The sequence below is a fragment of the Cygnus atratus genome, chromosome 1 (genome assembly GCF_013377495.2).
Source record: "Cygnus atratus isolate AKBS03 ecotype Queensland, Australia chromosome 1, CAtr_DNAZoo_HiC_assembly, whole genome shotgun sequence".
In the NCBI taxonomy this organism is placed as follows: domain Eukaryota; kingdom Metazoa; phylum Chordata; class Aves; order Anseriformes; family Anatidae; genus Cygnus; species Cygnus atratus.
The window spans coordinates 73,589,482-73,607,295 of record NC_066362.1 but is presented as its reverse complement, the minus strand read 5'-3'; the positions used below and the strand labels follow the sequence as shown (position 1 = coordinate 73,607,295).

The 17,814-nt window shown below is 43.1% G+C and overlaps 1 protein-coding gene across 11 annotated transcripts in view; it reads left to right on the top strand.

Annotated features, from left to right (window-relative positions):
- Positions 1-17,814, top strand: part of PRR5 (proline rich 5) — an 89,820-nt gene that overhangs the window by 62,658 nt on the left and 9,348 nt on the right. For all 11 annotated transcript variants that reach the window (XM_050712725.1, XM_035550980.2, XM_035550981.2 and 8 more), the window contains one exon: positions 542-682. In XM_050712725.1, coding sequence (XP_050568682.1) covers positions 542-682 — 141 coding nt within the window. The remainder of the gene's footprint in view (positions 1-541; positions 683-17,814) is intronic.

The window sequence follows — 17,814 nt, the reverse complement described above, 5'->3', positions numbered from 1 at the left end:
GTTTATGAAAATGCAGCATGAAACTTCAGCTCTGCTCTTCTCTTATATAGAAGTCTCTCAAGCTGTACAGAACAGTGGGATCCACAGGTAGGCTGAGTCAGGTTTCACACCATAATTTGAGGAGAGTACCCAGCCAGTGCTCAAAATCTTGGGAAATAATGAAAATTCAACCCTTCTTTTTCAACTTTTTAAACATATTATATATTTCCTTGCTGTAAGAATAAAAAATATTGTTATATATCTTGCACTCAGGTAAGATTTCTGCCTGCCCTCCCCCCACCCCCCCCCCACCCCCCCCATCTCTCATCATCTTCATGCACAGTTGTACTCAGTCATAGTCTGCAGCATACAGAACTGCTAAACCAAATTCACTCTGCGGAACTGTGGGCTATTCTGTGTCCTTTGTTATATTTTCTCAGCTTTTCACTCAGGTTTACCATTGTTGTAATCCCTCAGAAGTGAAGGAAAGAATTTTCACTGAGGATTTGGAAGCTTATTTTCACACTGCTCGTAATACATTTTGCTTTGTTTCTGTTCTAAGGGGAAGGAGCCCTCGGTTCGGCAGCTGGCTCTTCTACACTTTAGGAATATAATTACCCTCAATATTAAATTGGAAGATGCATTATCACGTTCCAGAGCAAGAATTCCACCGTCTATTATTCAGATGCTATTAATACTCCAGGTACACTGGTTACTTTTCTCAGATTGTTTTCTTTATCTCTCTTTTTCTACTGTATTGCTCAAGTGTGCTTTAGCGGCCTCTGATTTTAATCCTTCACTGAAAAGTGCTGCAGACTGCTAGAGCTTCTGTGCAATTAAATGTGTTCCTGATCATATCTAGAAACAGGGATGTAGAGGCTCTGATTGCATGCCTTAAGATCTAGGGGGTCCAAGAATAAAGGTTGGTTTTGAAACAGTGAGGATTAAAGTAAGAATTTTTGCAGGCAGGCCAATGTATGTGGTAATGACATGACTTCCATGAAGTGCTGAATGTTGCTTCATTAGCAGCTCTGGACATGAAGATTCACATCTGGAGTAGGCAACAAAGTGAATATGTAATTTATGGTTGAATCATAGTCATATTTGGTCACTGGAACCAAATTCTGTCAAAACTGTTGGTACAAAAAACATTAAGACTGGCCGCTGATATTTGCCTTCAGTATTAAATTTTTTTATTAGTAGTGAAGAGAAACAAAAAGAGGAATTCCAGGCAAAGGGCAAGTTTAAGAAATTGTTTTTTTAATTAAAGAAATGCATGAGCTTGTGTTGGGGAGAAAGGGAATGAGGTAGAGAGAGGGAGAGAGTCAGGAGTGGATTTCCTAGGGGGCTGGGGAAGTTGAGATTTTCTTGGCTAGTGGTGTTTTTTTTTTGTTGTTGTTGTTTGTTTGTTTTGTATGTATGTTTGTTTGTTTGTTTTAAAAAAGATTTATGGCAGGCAAAGGATATAGTTTCTCACACTTAAAGTTATTCTTTGATTTTCACGACCGTATGAATTAGTACTGAGTCTGGAGTTGTTTTAAAGGGCTGGGTAATCTGAAGGCCGGTGATGAAAATGGAGGAAGAAGTAAGATGACGTCTGCTTAGCCAAGAAATGGAGTTTCACCCAGACTATCACAGTGCCCATTTGTTGGGGTGTATAATAGTGTGTTTAACCTTGTATTCTCAGAAAAAGATACTTAGGCAATAGAACTGACTGCTTGTCCCTTACTACCTATCTCCCTAGCCTCCCTCTTGCCAAATGCTTCTTGAAACTACTGGCTGATGGTGGCATAATAACAGCACTATCAGAGATATTAAGATTCCTATGAGTTCCATGGAAATTAATGTCTGGAGAGAGGAGGAGAGCCTCAGGGACCATGGGCTTAACTGCATAATGAGACATCAAAGAATTCACGTAATTGAACTGTGAACCCAACTGTGTTAATAGACACCAGAGACTCCACATGAGAGATTACCATTATGAAAATCTTAATCACAGGAAAGTTTTCTATCAAGCTTCCTTCCTTAGATGTGAGGTAAACTGCCCATTGGAAGCCAGGCTTCAGAAGTGTCATTGCTGACACATCTGCTAGCTTTGTTGTGGTTTCTTCTTCAGAGGATCTTAGGTATGGACTTCAAATGAATTTCATAGTGAGCTGGAAACTGAACAACATCCTAATTCAGAAAGTTCATAGGAGGTGATGTGAAGTCGTTTGCCAGGATCAGTGCTACAAGAAACAGATTGTTGACGAACCTGCTTTCTTCAACAACCAGAAGTGTTAACAAGGTGGATGTGTGTTTAGGGTAAAAGGACAAATACATTCTCATTGCAAAGCTGTTGATGAAAGTCAATAATGAAGTGAGAGAGAATTTGCCCTTGGGTGTTTATTTCTGCATATGTTACATACAGTTGTGTGGTGGGGATGGTAAAAGTCCTTTCTCAGCAACAGCTCTGCCAAACTTGTGGTTTAAAATCTAATGGCAATTACAGGAAAAGGTCAGAAGAGGATCTGGGAATGAGCTATTTACATGCTTAGCAGTGTTAATCAATAATTGGATTTCAGAGCAAAGACTTTTTCCCAAACTCAAATGTCATATTAAACAAAAGCAATTTTATACGTTTGTGGCATAATAATGGCATTTACTTGAGATAGGTTAACTCAATATGTAAATAGGGCTGGAAGAGAAATAACAGTTCAGCTGCCCAAAAGGCACATGGTAATATTATGTGTGGATTTCACAGTCTGAGAGAAGATGTGTTGGTGTGGACATTGTTTAATCCCTATTTCTGTCTACTGTGGATATCACTTCCATAAGAAACTCAGTGACACTGCAGCAGAATTCCATGTTTGGAAGCTGAGTCTAGTGGTGTCGACTCTAGACAGTGTTGAACCTGGCATGAACTGTCCCTATTCTGTGCTTGATAGCTTTCTGCAGCTACCTCATGTAATTAAAGAATAGGTCATACTCTTCAAGACAGCAGCTGTAATGTCAACTGAAGGTCACAGTTTGACAAAGGCACATGTCTGTCCTGCTAGACTGGATTAAAGAAGCAAAGATTTGGTAACTCGTACAGGGTGCATCTGATATTGCTCATGCATTAGCTTGTCATAGTGTAAAGGCAGAGCTCTGCCAGTCCATCAGGAGAAGACACGCTCTTCATGGAGGGGAAGGGAAGCTTTTTAAAGAGGAAATGGAAGCTGCAGCAATTCTTGGACTTTAGTCACGAGACAGGTGCTGACCCAGCAAAGCACAGTAAGCACACATTTTACTTGAGCATGGGTTAGCTTCATTGACTTCAGCATGTGAGCAGTTTCATTGACCTCTGTGTGGTTACTGACCTATTGCAAGTTACACACATTCCTTGCTTGCTCAGCTGGCCATGCTCTAGCAAGGAGAATAAAGGGAGCCCTGGCCAAAGATCTCCTGGGTGAAAGGGCCTGAGCAGAAGTTGGTTCCCTTACTTCATTGGTTGTATGATTGTTTTGCATTCTTTACATCAAATCTTTTGTCCTGTCAGAGTGAAATATTTGCTGGAAGTACGCCTACCTACTATGCATGCAATATGCTTGTATGTGCTATAGCACCCACACCAGTTCTCTGGCATACAGTGATGTGATGGAGGTTGTACGCTTGGACCAGAACCTCACAATTTGCCCACAGAGACAGATACCTCTATTTCCTTGTCTTTAAGACACCAAAGATTAAAAAAATGGCAGAAAAATATTATTTCTGTATGCAATCCCTGTTTGAAGAAAAGAACTACCTCCATTTCTGGAATAAAGCTGTTACAACTATTGTAATAGCAGATCATATCTGAAGCTTTGTTGTAAGGATTTTTAGGATCAAAAATTAATCCTCAGATTAATTCTTAGACTTGTGATCTCCAGTCCAGTGGAGCCACATCTGGATCTCATCAGTGCTACAGCCTGGTTTAATTACCAGTAAGTAATCTATCAGGAAAGAAGCCCTGCCCCAAAACAGACGGAAGGAGTGAAATTCCAGTGCTGTTGAAGTTGGTGGGAGTTTTACTGCTGCTTGGAAGAAGGGCCTCGTACCACTCAAACTTTCTGTTGCCAGCATAGCCTGACCCAGTTACAGAGCACAAACTGAGATATCAATCCTTTGTGGCCACTTACAGGCAGCGTAAGCTAAAGTGCCTCCAGGATGCTCCTGTTTATCTTGCAGAGCCTTCAAGAGCAGAGTTGTAACTGAGGAAAGGAAAAGAACTAAAACCTGCTTTTGAGCACAGAGAGATGCACAGAAGTTCACATCAATACAGCGTGTTGTCAATCTCACCTTGATGACCTTTCTCGTCAGGTGGAATTAGGAAGCCGGAGGAAGAGGCATAAACAGAACAAGATATTAGAAAGGAATTTTCTCCCTTATATTGTGTGAATCAAAGAGAGTAAAACTACCACTAGAGGGTAAACAATCTGCCTTATTTCCCAAAACATGTATTGTCAAAGAAGACCTTTGCCACTGAAACTGGAACATCTTATCTCCAGGTATCTCTCTTGGGGTCTGAGAAAGTTGGAAATGGAAAATTAGAGTGTTTATCTGCATCTCGTGGTTGACATCAGGATTATCTGAGTTCACGGAATGTCTCCAGGTGACCCAAGGTAGAACGATAAAACGATAGAAAAGCACAACAAAAAAACTCATGCTGAGAGATATGAGGCCTCACTAAACATAAGCTCTGAACAAAAAAATAAAACCTGTGGTTTCCTTTTTGGCTTCTCTGAGCTTCATTTGAAATCCTTTGCGTATTGCATCTCACAGTAAAGGGAGACGAAATAGATACCTAAAATTACCCAGTGGGACGTGTTTGTTATCTCTAGAATGTTCCTAAATGTATGTGCAACTCCTCACACTTAAAAGGGGTGGAAAAGCACATTGCAAGAGCTGAAAGTAGGTACAGAGAGTGCTGTTTTTCCATCTCAGCAGCCACATAGCAAACTAAACAGCAGAGTGGTTAAAAACAAAATACCCTTTGCTATCGGAAAACTGCAGGGGTCTTTCTGTGGAAAAACAGAACACTGCAATGTCTGGCCATAGGATTTTGAATTTGGTGGCTGCTTTTGAGAATTTGTCTTACTAAGTCTCTTAGACCTGAAGCATAGGTTGAACAAAGTGATGTGGGCATGAGGTTTCAGCATACTTTTAATTTCTCCCAACTCTACTCTTCTCTCTTCTCTACTTTTTTCTTTTTTTTTTTTTTTGTAATTCCTGTTTTCTAATACAAAAAGAAAAAAAAAAGGAAATGTATAAATAAATATATTGCAGACCCTGTGTAAATATAAATCACCATATAGAAAACCTGTACTTCCCCTGGGTGGTGCAAAAAATGCCTTGTCTGTGTTGTAATGCCTTGTCTGTGTTGTATGCATCAGCCCCATGGGCAAGTAAGGGGCCAGGTAAGAAATCTTACTGCCAGGACAGTGCCTGACACACAGTGAAAATTACTCCTTTGTTTTATATTGATATAAAGGAAACTATGAATTTGGCCCTGAAGTTTTACACTTCAGAGTATTTTGTAGAAGTAATGTTTGCTTCTCAGCAATGTCCTCTGTCTTATTCTGTCATTCTTATTGTCTCTATGTGTAATTGCAGCTTGCAGTAATTCAATTGACTGGAGTTTGTTATCCTGGAATGAATTTGTATGGCCATGATTTTTAACAAGGCATACCTATTCTTTTTTTTTTTTAGGAAAAAAATCCTTTTGAAAGGAAATCTTGAAGTTTTCAGTAATGAGGAGTACTTTTCATATTTGGTATTGCTTTTCTTTTTATGATTTTTTATTATTGTGCTAGTTTGCTGGTACTGGGAATCATTTCTGTACAGAAGCAGTGAAAATGCTGGAATTATTTCATCCACATCTTGGGGTATTACATCAAGCAGTTAATGCAGGTTGGGATGTGCTATGTTACTGATGTAGACAAGAAGCTGGGAATTGATGGGAGAATTCAGAAAAGTGTCAGCAGCAGCAGCCTGAGTGTGACACAGGGGAACCAGGAAGGTCTAAATGTGTATTAAAGCCGTGCTGACACTTCTGTTGGCCCAGTGGTGCCAGGCAGGAATGCTAAATAAGCCAAAGTACAGCTTTTGCTTGCTTGCATGTCAGTCTTGAGCGATTCCCCTGCCACAGATGGGGACAGTGGTGTAAGTGGTAAGGATGTGAGTCAGCGACAGTTGGTGGCTGTCCATTTTCCATTTGCAAGCTGTAGGTTTGAAGTTAAGGAGGAAAACCACAACAGAACCATTTTTCCCCTGTAATGTTTTTAGTTCGATTTCCACCTGGCACTTATTTCAAGGCTTGCCACAGTGTTTTCTCTAGGTGCAGAGGCAGAGGGGTGAGTGTGGATGCTATTAAGCACTGTGAGCTTGACTGACAGTAGGCTTTTACAGTAGTAACTGCAACTCAGCCGCTGCTTCCACACAGCAGACTTTGAAAAATGTGTGTTCATGTGGATCCTCTTTATAACCATGGCCAGCAGAAGTCCGTGGCCATAATGAAAGGAACAGATTGCGTTTTGAACTTGAGTATTTGCTAAAACTAGCTGTCAACATGTTTGACAGCACTATGTGTTGCCACTTCTCTAACCTTAAGCACTGGAAAAACTGGAGAGCAACATAAAATGTTCTGTTTGTTTTGGTTTTGCTATATATGAACCTGTCTCATGAACACCATGGCATAGTACTCGGATGTGCATCTTGTCCATCCTCTGAATAGAAAGTCACTGTATGCTAGTTCAAGGGAGCATGACCACAGCCTTGTCTGTACCAATTAAACACAATTGTTTTACAAGGCATATTGCTTTGTGCAAACTCCCTTCAGGTGTTGAGAGTACCTTGCTTTCCATAAAATGTCCCTTGGGTGAAGAACAGTAGCCAGTTAATGAAAGGCATGGCTTCTGACGGAGCTAGCCGAACGCTGCGGCACCTGTCTGGGCTGCCCCGAGCTAGGCTGTTCCCATCCATCGGGTGCTCTGCCGTAACTGTCCCATGTGCCGTCCCGCTCTGTGGTAAGGGAGAAGCACGGACCTGTCCCCCTTTGTGTTGCCCAATGTTTGCCTTTGGGATGTGCATGGAGTTACAGTGTAGCTGCTGCATACAGCACCTGAGACTACCGTAGGCCATGATGATTTACTTGTGCAACCTTATCCTAGGAGTGCGTTGTTTCAGCTCAAGCCAGTTAGGTACGTGTTTAACCTGAGCTAAACCGAGTAGTCCTTACTAAAATATGTATCTGCCCTGGAGTTTGCCTCCATTAGTGGAGCTGGCCTATTAAAATCAGTTCAGGTTCATTGGTAGGCTAATTCCGATCTGATAAAATAGAGTTAAATTGGTAAAACTCATTTTTAACTTGAATTAGAATGTCCCTGCAGACTCTATATTGGGTAGGAAGGAGAAGGTTTTAACTAATTGCATTAGTTCCTACAAATGTCTTTTGTGGATCCATTTTGGCCAGCAGACTAAAACTGGCATAAAAGATGGTATAGAAATTTTGACCATTGAAAAACTCTGAGCAGGGACTGTTCCCACAGTTCAAGAATCCTTTGAGGCAGGGTGCTTTAATACTGTAATTCACGGCTTGTCTACAGGGGGAACATAAGAAAGTTAATCTAAGCTACCTTTTCAAGAAGATTAATTAAACCTCATTAGAACTCTGTATGGACACGCATTCTGAGAATTAAAAGTCTAGGAAGAGGGGCAAGTTAAATTAATGACACTTTAATTCTACTTTAGAGGCCTACGCACAACTTACCCAAACTGCTTCCAGTTCTTAATTTAGTGAATATTATTTCATCCTCCTGAATGTCCCCCACCTGGGAATCACAGCCCCAGCAGCCTGTTGCAGCGTGGCAGGACACACAGCAGGGCCCATTAGGCAGTCACAGTGGATGAGCATCTCTTGGTGATGCCCAGACCACTGGGTCCTCCTGGAGGCTGCAGAGACTGGGGAAATCATACGGAGCCAGGCTGCAGCCAGTGGGAATGCAGGCACTGTGAAGCAGGCAGCCAAATGGTGTGGGGACAGGCAGGCGTGGCCAGCGCTGCTGTGGGATGGGAGCAGTTTGCCTGCACTGATGTGATTGGCAACGTTGTGGAGAAGTCCCACATAGTTACAGAGGAGCGAAACAAATTGTTTCCTGCATGAATTGTTTGGAAGCAACTCTGACAGCTGTTTGCTTTCCTTCAGGAGTGGTCTCTCCTGGGGTTTTGTTGTTTGCCCGTTTCTCAAACTATGCTATAGAATTTTATTATGGGAAGCTGTGTTTCCATTTAAGCCACCAGGGTGATTAAATCAAATTGTTTAGAGTTTCCTAGCCTCTGACATCTCCTTAGAAGGTGCATTGGGAAGGCAAAGAGTTGTGAAAGATATGGAAGGTCCTGCTCTGAAATGCCACCCAGGCTCTGTCCCCAAGCCTTTCCTTGCCCTTTCTGTGGCTGCTAGAGTGGGCAGCCCATGGGGAAAGTGTGTAGCAGGCTGGTGGCATGAAGGCTTATGCGAAGACTAATTGCTTTGTGGTTCACTTCTTCCAAAATAAAAGGCTGTGCTTGCAAACTGCAGAAGACAGGGGAGTGGTTGAGTGAGGCTCTTGGAGTCGTCCCTTCTCCCGTGGTGAGTGGAGAGGGTGAAATGTCTTCTCAGTAATTTCACAGCCTTACCCTTAGCTCTGTTGTGGCTGTGGAAGTAACAACTGTATGGCACAGCAATTTGCGTACTGTGAAATTCATTAACTTGCCACTACCCGGTAATTACAGGCAATTAAAAGATAAACAGTTAATCAGGTGACTCTGCAGGCTTCAGATTATGTTCTTTGATTAAAATCATTCTCTCTTACCAGCCTGCTGCTGTTTCCAGTAAGTTACCAGCTCCTTGCAGCGAACCCCGTGGTGCGAGGTGGCACCCGTGGGATTGTCCTGTCCTGCCTGGGGGCAGGCACCTGGGCATTGCAGAGCATCCCCTGTACCCGACAGCCATGCTGCGAGCGAGGTGGCCAGCCAGCGCGGTGTGGTTTTGCTGAGAACCGACCATTGATCAGAAACAGAATGGGAGCTGTGGGGAGGGGATGCTGCCTTGCCTGCCTCTCCCTCCAGCACTGCTGTGTGAGTTCTACCAGAGCCCAAAGCGCCCGGATCTGGTGCTTTTAAAAATGTATCGTCTGTTTTGAAGTTATTAGGCAAGGGTTTGCTCTTTAGTGCTCCTTAGTCCAAATGCAGTTTTGGAAAAAGCAAGTATACTGCAATTACGCAGATGCTGGCAAGAGGAGAGCCATAGCTTGCCATGGATAAGACCTGTCAGAAAGGTATTTTGCAAAGTACAGATGTTGCACTCGGAGTGGCTCTCACATAAAGCAAATATAATTTCTATTTGAGCAGCTCAGAGCTGTCAGCTGCTTCTGTTACTGGCCTCTGTGTATCTCCAAGCCTCCCTTCTTGTCAGCACGGATAGATAAGAGCCTTCTTGTGCTGGGCACTGCGTAAACACAATCAAAATATGGTCTCTGCCATAAAGATTGTGCAGCCTGATAAGAGACAGTAGATATAAATGGATGGGCAAATGGGCAACACAACAAAACAAGAAGATAAACATACTAGAACTAATTTTATGACAATAGAAAGATAATAAAAAGATAAATCCCTCATTCCTCCTGTATCACTCATGAGCCTTTCTTGTGGTTTCATTGTTTAGCTGAAGAGTACAAAACCTTTGAAGAGGCAGTGGGGTATTTCCACAGTTTCTCAAAATGTCTGAATCATCTGAAGACAGGTGTTTACGCAGTGTGATGCTAATGCAGCTCCGCTAAAGCCCCTGTGTACCAGAGGAGGGACTGGGCAGTAGTTTGGTCTGAAAAGTTACAGAATATGGTTATGTATTTTGCAGTGGTTTTAACATTTAAAAGCAAAGCAAGTAGAAGGTTTCCTTCGGGAGGTAGCTGTGTGCTGTTAAGCAAATTAACAGAAAGCATCAGTGAGCTTTGAAAACAAGTAACTTTCATTTCAGTAGCAGGGTCGTATCTTCAAGCTGTACGTCAGAGCATCTGTTGATTTCAACTGTGTGGTTTTGTACTCCACACTGATCTACCACAGCTCTTGCAAGAGCTGCTGCGTGGCTGGCTCTTGCTGCAGCGTGGAGTTGTCAGTGTGACAGGTGACCAAGGTGAAGAAGGGATGGCCATCCTTTTAGAACCACTTCTGGTGGTCACATCCTTAACCCTTGTACTGTTTTTGCTCAAGGAGTACGCAGCTCACTGCTCTGGCTCTAAATTCAGGTGTTGTGTGCTTGTGTTTCTTTGTTTCCTTTTTAGCCTCCACATACTGGATTGCTGAGAGAGGGTGCCTGCCCTAGATCCAGGCAGTTACTTTCCAGGTATTTTGCACTGGCAGAAAACTTCTTCAGCCAGGACTGGTAGGTGATCTGGAAGATGCTTCTTCCCGGCTCACATGGATGAGTTGTTGGGGATGGAAATTGTGTCAGTGAAATTGTTAAAAATAAAAAATAAAAAAATCCAGAACACATAGCTGCTGTGTCTGCTCAGTCTATTCAAGTGTTTCAGAAAAGAAGAAAAAAGTTGAAGCAGCAAGGAGGATGCTGAGGGATGAATGTTCGTTAATGATTTAAAAGGGGTGCGTGGCTATGAAAGGCAGTATCGGAAACTCACAAGTAGCTAACAGCAGTCAAGTTAATGTTTGCAGATCTTCAAAAGCATTTCTTGGATGTCTCTTCAGAAAAGCCTAGATGCACTGAGGGAGGGCTCTGCCATCGTTTTTTCTGTTTTGAGTCCTCACCTGAAAATAAATGCACAATGGATTTTCTTTTAATAATTGTTCAATGAGAAAAAACTCAGAGCCAAGACTACGGAAAAGACTTAAATGCTCAGAGTTAAAAGTCATAATTTCCCCAGCAAGGTTAGATAAGCTTAATGTGTATAGATCAGCCAGAACTTCAGGAGGGAGCCTGAAAGAAGTGAGAGGCTTTATGCCCTTAGACATTAAACATCACATCTAAATATTCGGTGACTGACAGGGTAATCTCTGCAAGGGTCTGCACTCGTTTTTCTGTGCACACGTTTGCCTGTGAGTGTAATGTGGCAGTGCCACAGCATCTGGAAATGCAGACAAACTAACTCCAGCTCAAGTTTATTCCTTAAACAGCTCTTCAGAGACACTCACCTATGCATAGATTCATTTGGTGGGTTGTTTCAAAGTCACATTAGCTTATTTGACTGGAGTGATTGCAGTTCTCATCTGTGCCCAGGGGAGTCTCTTAGCTGCGAATCTGACAACCTCTGGCCCTAAAACTATGAAAGTAGAAATACATATCATTATTGGTGGTGGGTCTTTGTTAGCAAACTGGCTGCTCAGCTTCTGCAAGATCCTAACTACTGTATTTAAAGTCTCAAAGTAACCTCCTTACTTCTAGTCATTTTGTATCATTTACTTACCTTCAGTCTTCATCTTCTGCTTTGTCTTTTGCAACCTCATATAAAGTGTTTAATAGCAGTTTCAGGAAAAATAATACATTGGATTTCTGTGGGTCAGAGGAAGAGTAGCTTCTTCTTTGTGCTTGATCCTTTCTGGTAAGAAGAATCCTATTGCTATCCGTGCAGCTGAGCCATTTCAAAAACTCACCAGCCTTTTGACTGTGTCTTGGTGCCACCAATGAAAGAAAGAGACAGCACTGCTTCTCACGCTGACATTGACAGAACTTGGCACTTGCTGGAGATTAAAGTGAATATGACAAGATTTTTATTTCTGATGCACAGGGATCTGAAGTGCTGACTTCTGTCAATACTGCATTGGCAAACCTCTCTGCCTCTCCCTCCCATGAGCACTGTTGCTCATGGCAGAAATGAGACTAGACATGGTTTAACCCTTCAAATATTTAAGACTTTACCAGTGTGCCAGTGGTATAGGATAAAACAAAACGAGGAAAAAATGATGTGAGGAAATGCTGCTAGGGGCTCATAACAAAACAACCATGACTTGTGTGGCTACATCTCTCCAACACATGCAAAAAAGTTACTGGTTTCTAGAATTGGACCTGTAATGCATAGGGCATGACCTTTAGTGGTTATAAAACAGTATAAAATCATTAACATAACTGGGGTTATTCTGATTCAAAGCAACTGAGTATTTGATGCCTAAGTCCTGCTTTTCATGTTTCCACCGGTAAATATACCTAGTTGCGAACACATGCTAGCATAGTTTTAGAGTTTCACTGAAAGTGGACCCATTGTGAACTATTGGCCCCCTCCCAAGGGCTGAGGGCTTTCTCAGAGAGGGAAGCAGTTTTCTTTCAGCTTGTCCTGGTCTGCAAAGGTGGGCCCTCCACTTTCCCCAGCCTAGGTGTGTTTTCTCACTCTGTCTTTGGGTTGCTACAGAGAAACCCCCATGGGTAAAGGGCATGCATAGTTCAAGTGGATCAGGTTCAGCTTTGTCAAAACAGACTTGCGCAAAGCCAAATGTAGTCCATGCTTGAAGCAGTTTTCATTCTGTTTTGAGTCTGCTTCCTAAGGGCTAAAATGTCTGAGTTGGCTGACTGGGATGAAAGTGGCATGAATCACTGGGGAAAACCAGGAGAAAATAACTGAAATTTTCTGTTCAGGCTGGCAGCACGGATGAATGGGCTACAAGCAGGACCTGGTAGTTTAAACTCCCAGTCCTCAACCAGGGGGTTTCTTTTTACCCAGATGTCTTTTCAAAAGACATCTATTGATCACATAGTCCCTCTAAGTGAGCTTCAGAGTTGAACTCAATGTCTGTATGGGACTTGAAGCTCTCAAATGGGAAGTCCTCCAGAAATGCTGAGCCCCATTTAAGCTGGTGGAAGAACATCAGGATTTCATCAACATAAATGGAAAAAGTTATCCCTCTTTTCATTTCATATCTATTCTCACCCTGTTTCTACCCTTTGTTGGTTTGAGTCACCCTGCCTGCTGATGTCATTTAGCCCAGCTTCACTAACTGCGACTAATGTTCAGAGTTGGGCTGAATAATTGTTGCCAACTGTTGAATCTTCCTTCATAGGACGGTAGAAGAATTCAGCATTGCACTCGCAATAGGAAAGATGCAGCTACACAAGCAAAGCACATAGAAAAAGTACTGAAGAAACCCACCCTCGTCCTTGTTCAGAGGATTCACTAGATCAACTAGTTCTCTACTTCTGGGACCTCGTAATCCTATCAGTTATTCACCATCTTCATCTCAGTGGTTAAATAATTTCTAGCACAGATTCTTTACACTTAAGGGCTACTGCAAATTGCCATGCAGTAGGTTTTTATGTCACCACTTGCCAGAAATGCCAACATTTTCTATGAGAAAGCCCATATTGTGCATACCCTATTTCCTTTTTTGTTCTTCCACACACTTCACCTGCTCTCACTGTTAGCAAAAAAATGTTGAATTTAGTGAACTTTTGGTCTAACACTGAGTGGCTGATTCAATCTACTGTGTTGCCCTTGGTGTCAAGATTGGGAGGGCTGAGAAAAATCAATTTTCACAGTTGATACCCCCATGCGTTTACTCATGAATTTGCCTTTAGTCCATGTGTAAATGGAGGCCAGATGCTGCTCCACAGATGCAATTCCACTTGTATAACACTGAGGGATCCACTCTGCAGGGCTGATTCCCAGGGAAGAAGGTGGACGGTGGGGGGGCATGGTGTATCCACATACTTAGGGCATCCTCATTCTGATTATGGAGCCCAGACGGTTGCTGCAGGGGATATCAGAACAAGATCTGTGAGTTTTTCAGCAGAGTATTGTGCAAGTTAGCTGAAGATGGAGAAGATGTGAGGAGGAGACTCAAACACGGTGGTGCTGAGTAGTGCAGTAAGAGCAGCAGCTCTTGCAGACTGTGCACAGGAGGACAGCCTTTGCTCTTCGGACAACAGTCAGTGCTCCTGAAGCTACTGTGGTATCCTCCAAAGCATGAGACTGGGTGGGCTTGGTCAATGAAAATGCTACAGTGTTTTAGAGAAAACGAGAACTGTACAGATGGGGACCACTCCTGAAGCCTCTTTTTAAACAAGTAAACCTTAGCGTAACTTCACTGCCAACGGTTTGACTGTGATCACTGCAAGGTCAGTAAAAATTAGATGATGCTGTGAAACATCTGAAGTAAAAAAGGAACAGTTTTAATTATGTGTGTGTTCAAAGGAGGGTGGAAGGATGCAGACCTCAAACCTAGAGTATGACCCATAATGTAACTGGGAGCACAGAGCTACACTGCTGGTGGTGCACGTGGCCAGAACCGGTGGCCCACCAGTCATCATGTCCTCCTGCAGTGATTTCATGCCTGCCCTGAGTTGGGGTTGCTGCTACATCGCTCAAATTTGAAAAGGCTAGATAGGAAGCCATGAAGAGCGTTACACACCCCAAAGTGGGTGAAGAGGCAGTCATGGCTTGTGAGGGCAGTGTTTTCCTCACCTCTTGCAAGCAAAGCTGCTGCTATCTCTCTGACTAAAATAACAAGCAGATCTTGCTGCCCTGGTCACCAGGGTGTATGCTGCAGTCTGTACACCTTTATCAATTTTCCACCAGCAGGGCTGGCTGAGTAATGTGTATTTTCACTATAAATATTATTCTGTCTGCCTTGTGGTATGTCTTGTGACTTTTAATTTCAGTTTTCCCTGGGAGTAGTTGGGCAACTATTATTATCCAGTATTTGTCAGATTATTACCACTGCATGTGTGTCAGTCATACTGATTTAGTCCATTGCCAGTTAAAGAGAAAAATGCATTTCTCAATGTATTTTTCTTTCTTCCAAGGAATCTGCTGCTTTTAGGCAGAGAATAGCTACGTTTCTTAGCTGTTTTACTGTGTGGTTAAGCCAGGGCAGTTTCTGAGGACAGGACCTCATTTTGTATTTGGGCTTGACCCTGTGAACACTTCCTGCAGCATGTTTCCTTTCACGTAGCAGGTCAGGACTGCTTTTTGTTGGTAGGCCAGGGTAGAGGCCAGTGGTTAAGGGTGCCCCAGCAGACCCAGGCTGAGGACGCCTCAGCAGCCTAAGGCTCAGGGTGTGCTTCTGGGCTTGAGCTGAGCCATGTACAGCTGCATCCTGCATGAGCAGAGGACTTCACTCTTCCGGGCCATCAAATCACCAAGAGTACTGATTGCCGTGATGCCTTAATCCAGAAGTCTGGCTTCTATTCCTTTATTTTCAGAGTCCAGAAACTGGTAAATCAGGATTTGGCGGTTGGCCATTCCTGCTTGGCATCACCTGTGGTAGAACTGCACCCACATCAACCATGGACACTGTTGTGCCACCCTCATGTGCTGTGTCACTGCTGTCCCAGCAGGGCACCTGGCTGGGCTTCAGGAGGCCTCCTTGCTTTGCTCTGCCTGATCTGACCCAGGGGAAGACAGATACATATATATATATATATATATTTTTTTTTTTATTTAAAAGCTGCCCAGCAGTTTGTCACAGCTGAAGCAGAAGGTAGCCTTGTATACCAGTACTTACTCATGTAAACATGCTGATCAGCTGAAACATTAAAGCTGAAGCTGAGTGCTGCAGTCATTTAATCAATGACTTCAGCATGTCTGCACTCGCAGGCTGGGCTGTAGTAGTCAGCCCATTATGTCACCATTATGCCTGGTTGTTGGGGTGCACTTAACACTGGAAATATCTTTTCACGTATAATTTATTAGGTAAATGGTCCTATAATACTCTATGCTAAAGAGGGAAATGAAAAGCAACTGACTGAGACCACCATTTCTGGCTGTTACTAGTGGGGGAAGCTATTAGAACTGGAAACTGAAGGACCTTTCATAAATACTGAGCAAAACTCTGTTACTGTTGGCCACTTAGAAGCAGTTTGGCATTTAATAGTTGTTTATGATTATTTCCATGCACAGAAGAGTGAGGAGTCACGTGGGGCAAGTTGCAGTTGACCAGAACTGAGCAGCATGCGTTAGAGGTGCATGCAGGGGGGCTTAGCACAAGAGCCCAGCAGATGACAGGGAGCTTGTGCAGAGCTAAGGATGGATGTGGGGTATTAGGACAGAGCAGGTGGCAAGGGGATGAAGTGAAGGGTTGAAACAAGAGGAGTCAGGTATGAGAGAGTGCTGGCCATGTGGAAATCCAGCTAAGACACTGACGTAGAACAATACGAGCCAAGCATCACCAATGGAGCCAGGAGAAGCTGGAGGCAAGAAAAACAGCCAGCAGCTAGGTTTATTCCTAGCCTCTTGGCATGCGTGAGACATCCCCTTCAGGTGTGCCTGGTACACAGAGGATGTGACAGCTTTCACTGTAGCCTTTTTTGTCTCCTACTGTTGTGATTTATGTGCTCAGTTCTCTGGTCTGGTCCCTTGCCTGCCATCAAGAGGGTGAGGCACTGAAGGATTTTTAGGGTAAGCCATTTTTCAGCCAGTGTAACCCAGCAATCCCCAAGATTTCAAGAAAGTTGGATGATGTGATGAAAAAAACATTCTTCTGCTTGTGGTTGCTGTGCCCACCAGAAGTACTTGAGAGGAAGATTTCGTCTATTCCACTTAGTGCTGTGCTAACAAGCATGTGCAAGCAGGCTGCAATTCATGCATCAACAGTGGAGAAACTCATGCTGCCTGCTCCATGGCCCAGGAGTAGTCTCTGCACATAGAGCTGTTTTATTAGTCTCCCTGGGCAGGTTATCAACGGTAAGTATTTGCTACCATTTTCTGCCACCAAACAGTAGTTTTGCTACCTCTTTGCCCCTAAATGCAGGTGGAAAGGAGTTGTGTAGCTTTGCGTCCAGTTTTTGGGGTGAGAAGTGAGAGGCATAAGCAGCAGGCAATACACAAAACCAACTCCCTTTCGGATGCATGTCAGGGTTTCACAAACCAAGTCTTTTCCATAGGATGTTTTGCATCTGCTTACAGGAATATGGGGAGCCTAAAACTCTGTCCAAGTTTAGCCAGGCTGTCCAACGAGATGTACCAGACTATCAGCAGCCTGCAGTTTCTCATGGCTGCGACTCTTTGCAGATTGTTTCACGTCTGGGTTCTTTAGAAAAGCCTGAGGAAGCCCAGTAGCCAACACGAGGTGAGAAGTGATTAATTTCTGGGATCCTTTGTGACTCACAGCCTGAGTGCCTCCCCAAAGGGCCGAGCATGGTGCAACAGGGCACATGGTCGTTGGACTAGTAACGTGGCTTGAATCACTGTGTCACCTCCCTACATGTTTCTTCAGAGAAATTTGGAAGTGCTGGTGCTATCAGGTTATATTTTAAGTGTCCTTGTTACTGAAACTGAAAGAATTTCAGTTATTATGATGAACGAAAAGACAGAGATGCAGTCTCAGGGAGTACGCGGCAATGACTGCCTCAGTGCACGGGGGCAGAGGCTGTAAGCACACTTGCATCTGACTCGTGGTGACTTAGGTGGAGGGCTGATCTACCAGCCTTTGTGCCAGTGTCAGTCTTGGCTGCCTATGAATAAAAGAGCAAGACATTAAAAAATACATATCATAGGATACAGAAATAATGAATTCTATTCTATTCTCATTGTGATTGTGGTTGTTTCATTGCCATGGTAAAAAAAGTGAAGACATTTGATACTTTTTTTTTTTTTTGTAAGAAAAGTAGTGACAAATGTTACTGAAACAGAGATTATCTTTCTGGCAGGTTTGCAAGTTGTATAGTCTACACTTAGATAAAATGTTTGTAATGGCTTAATAATAGGCTTAATAATATTGTTGTTAATACATGTGCAAAAGGTTAAATCAATAAATTTTAACCTCAGGCAGGTTTTAAGGTTGCGTTTGAGGAGGCTTCTCAAGTTCTTAAATGCCTATCTGGACTGGAGTCCACTTCAGCTTGACCTTGAGTCTTAGAGA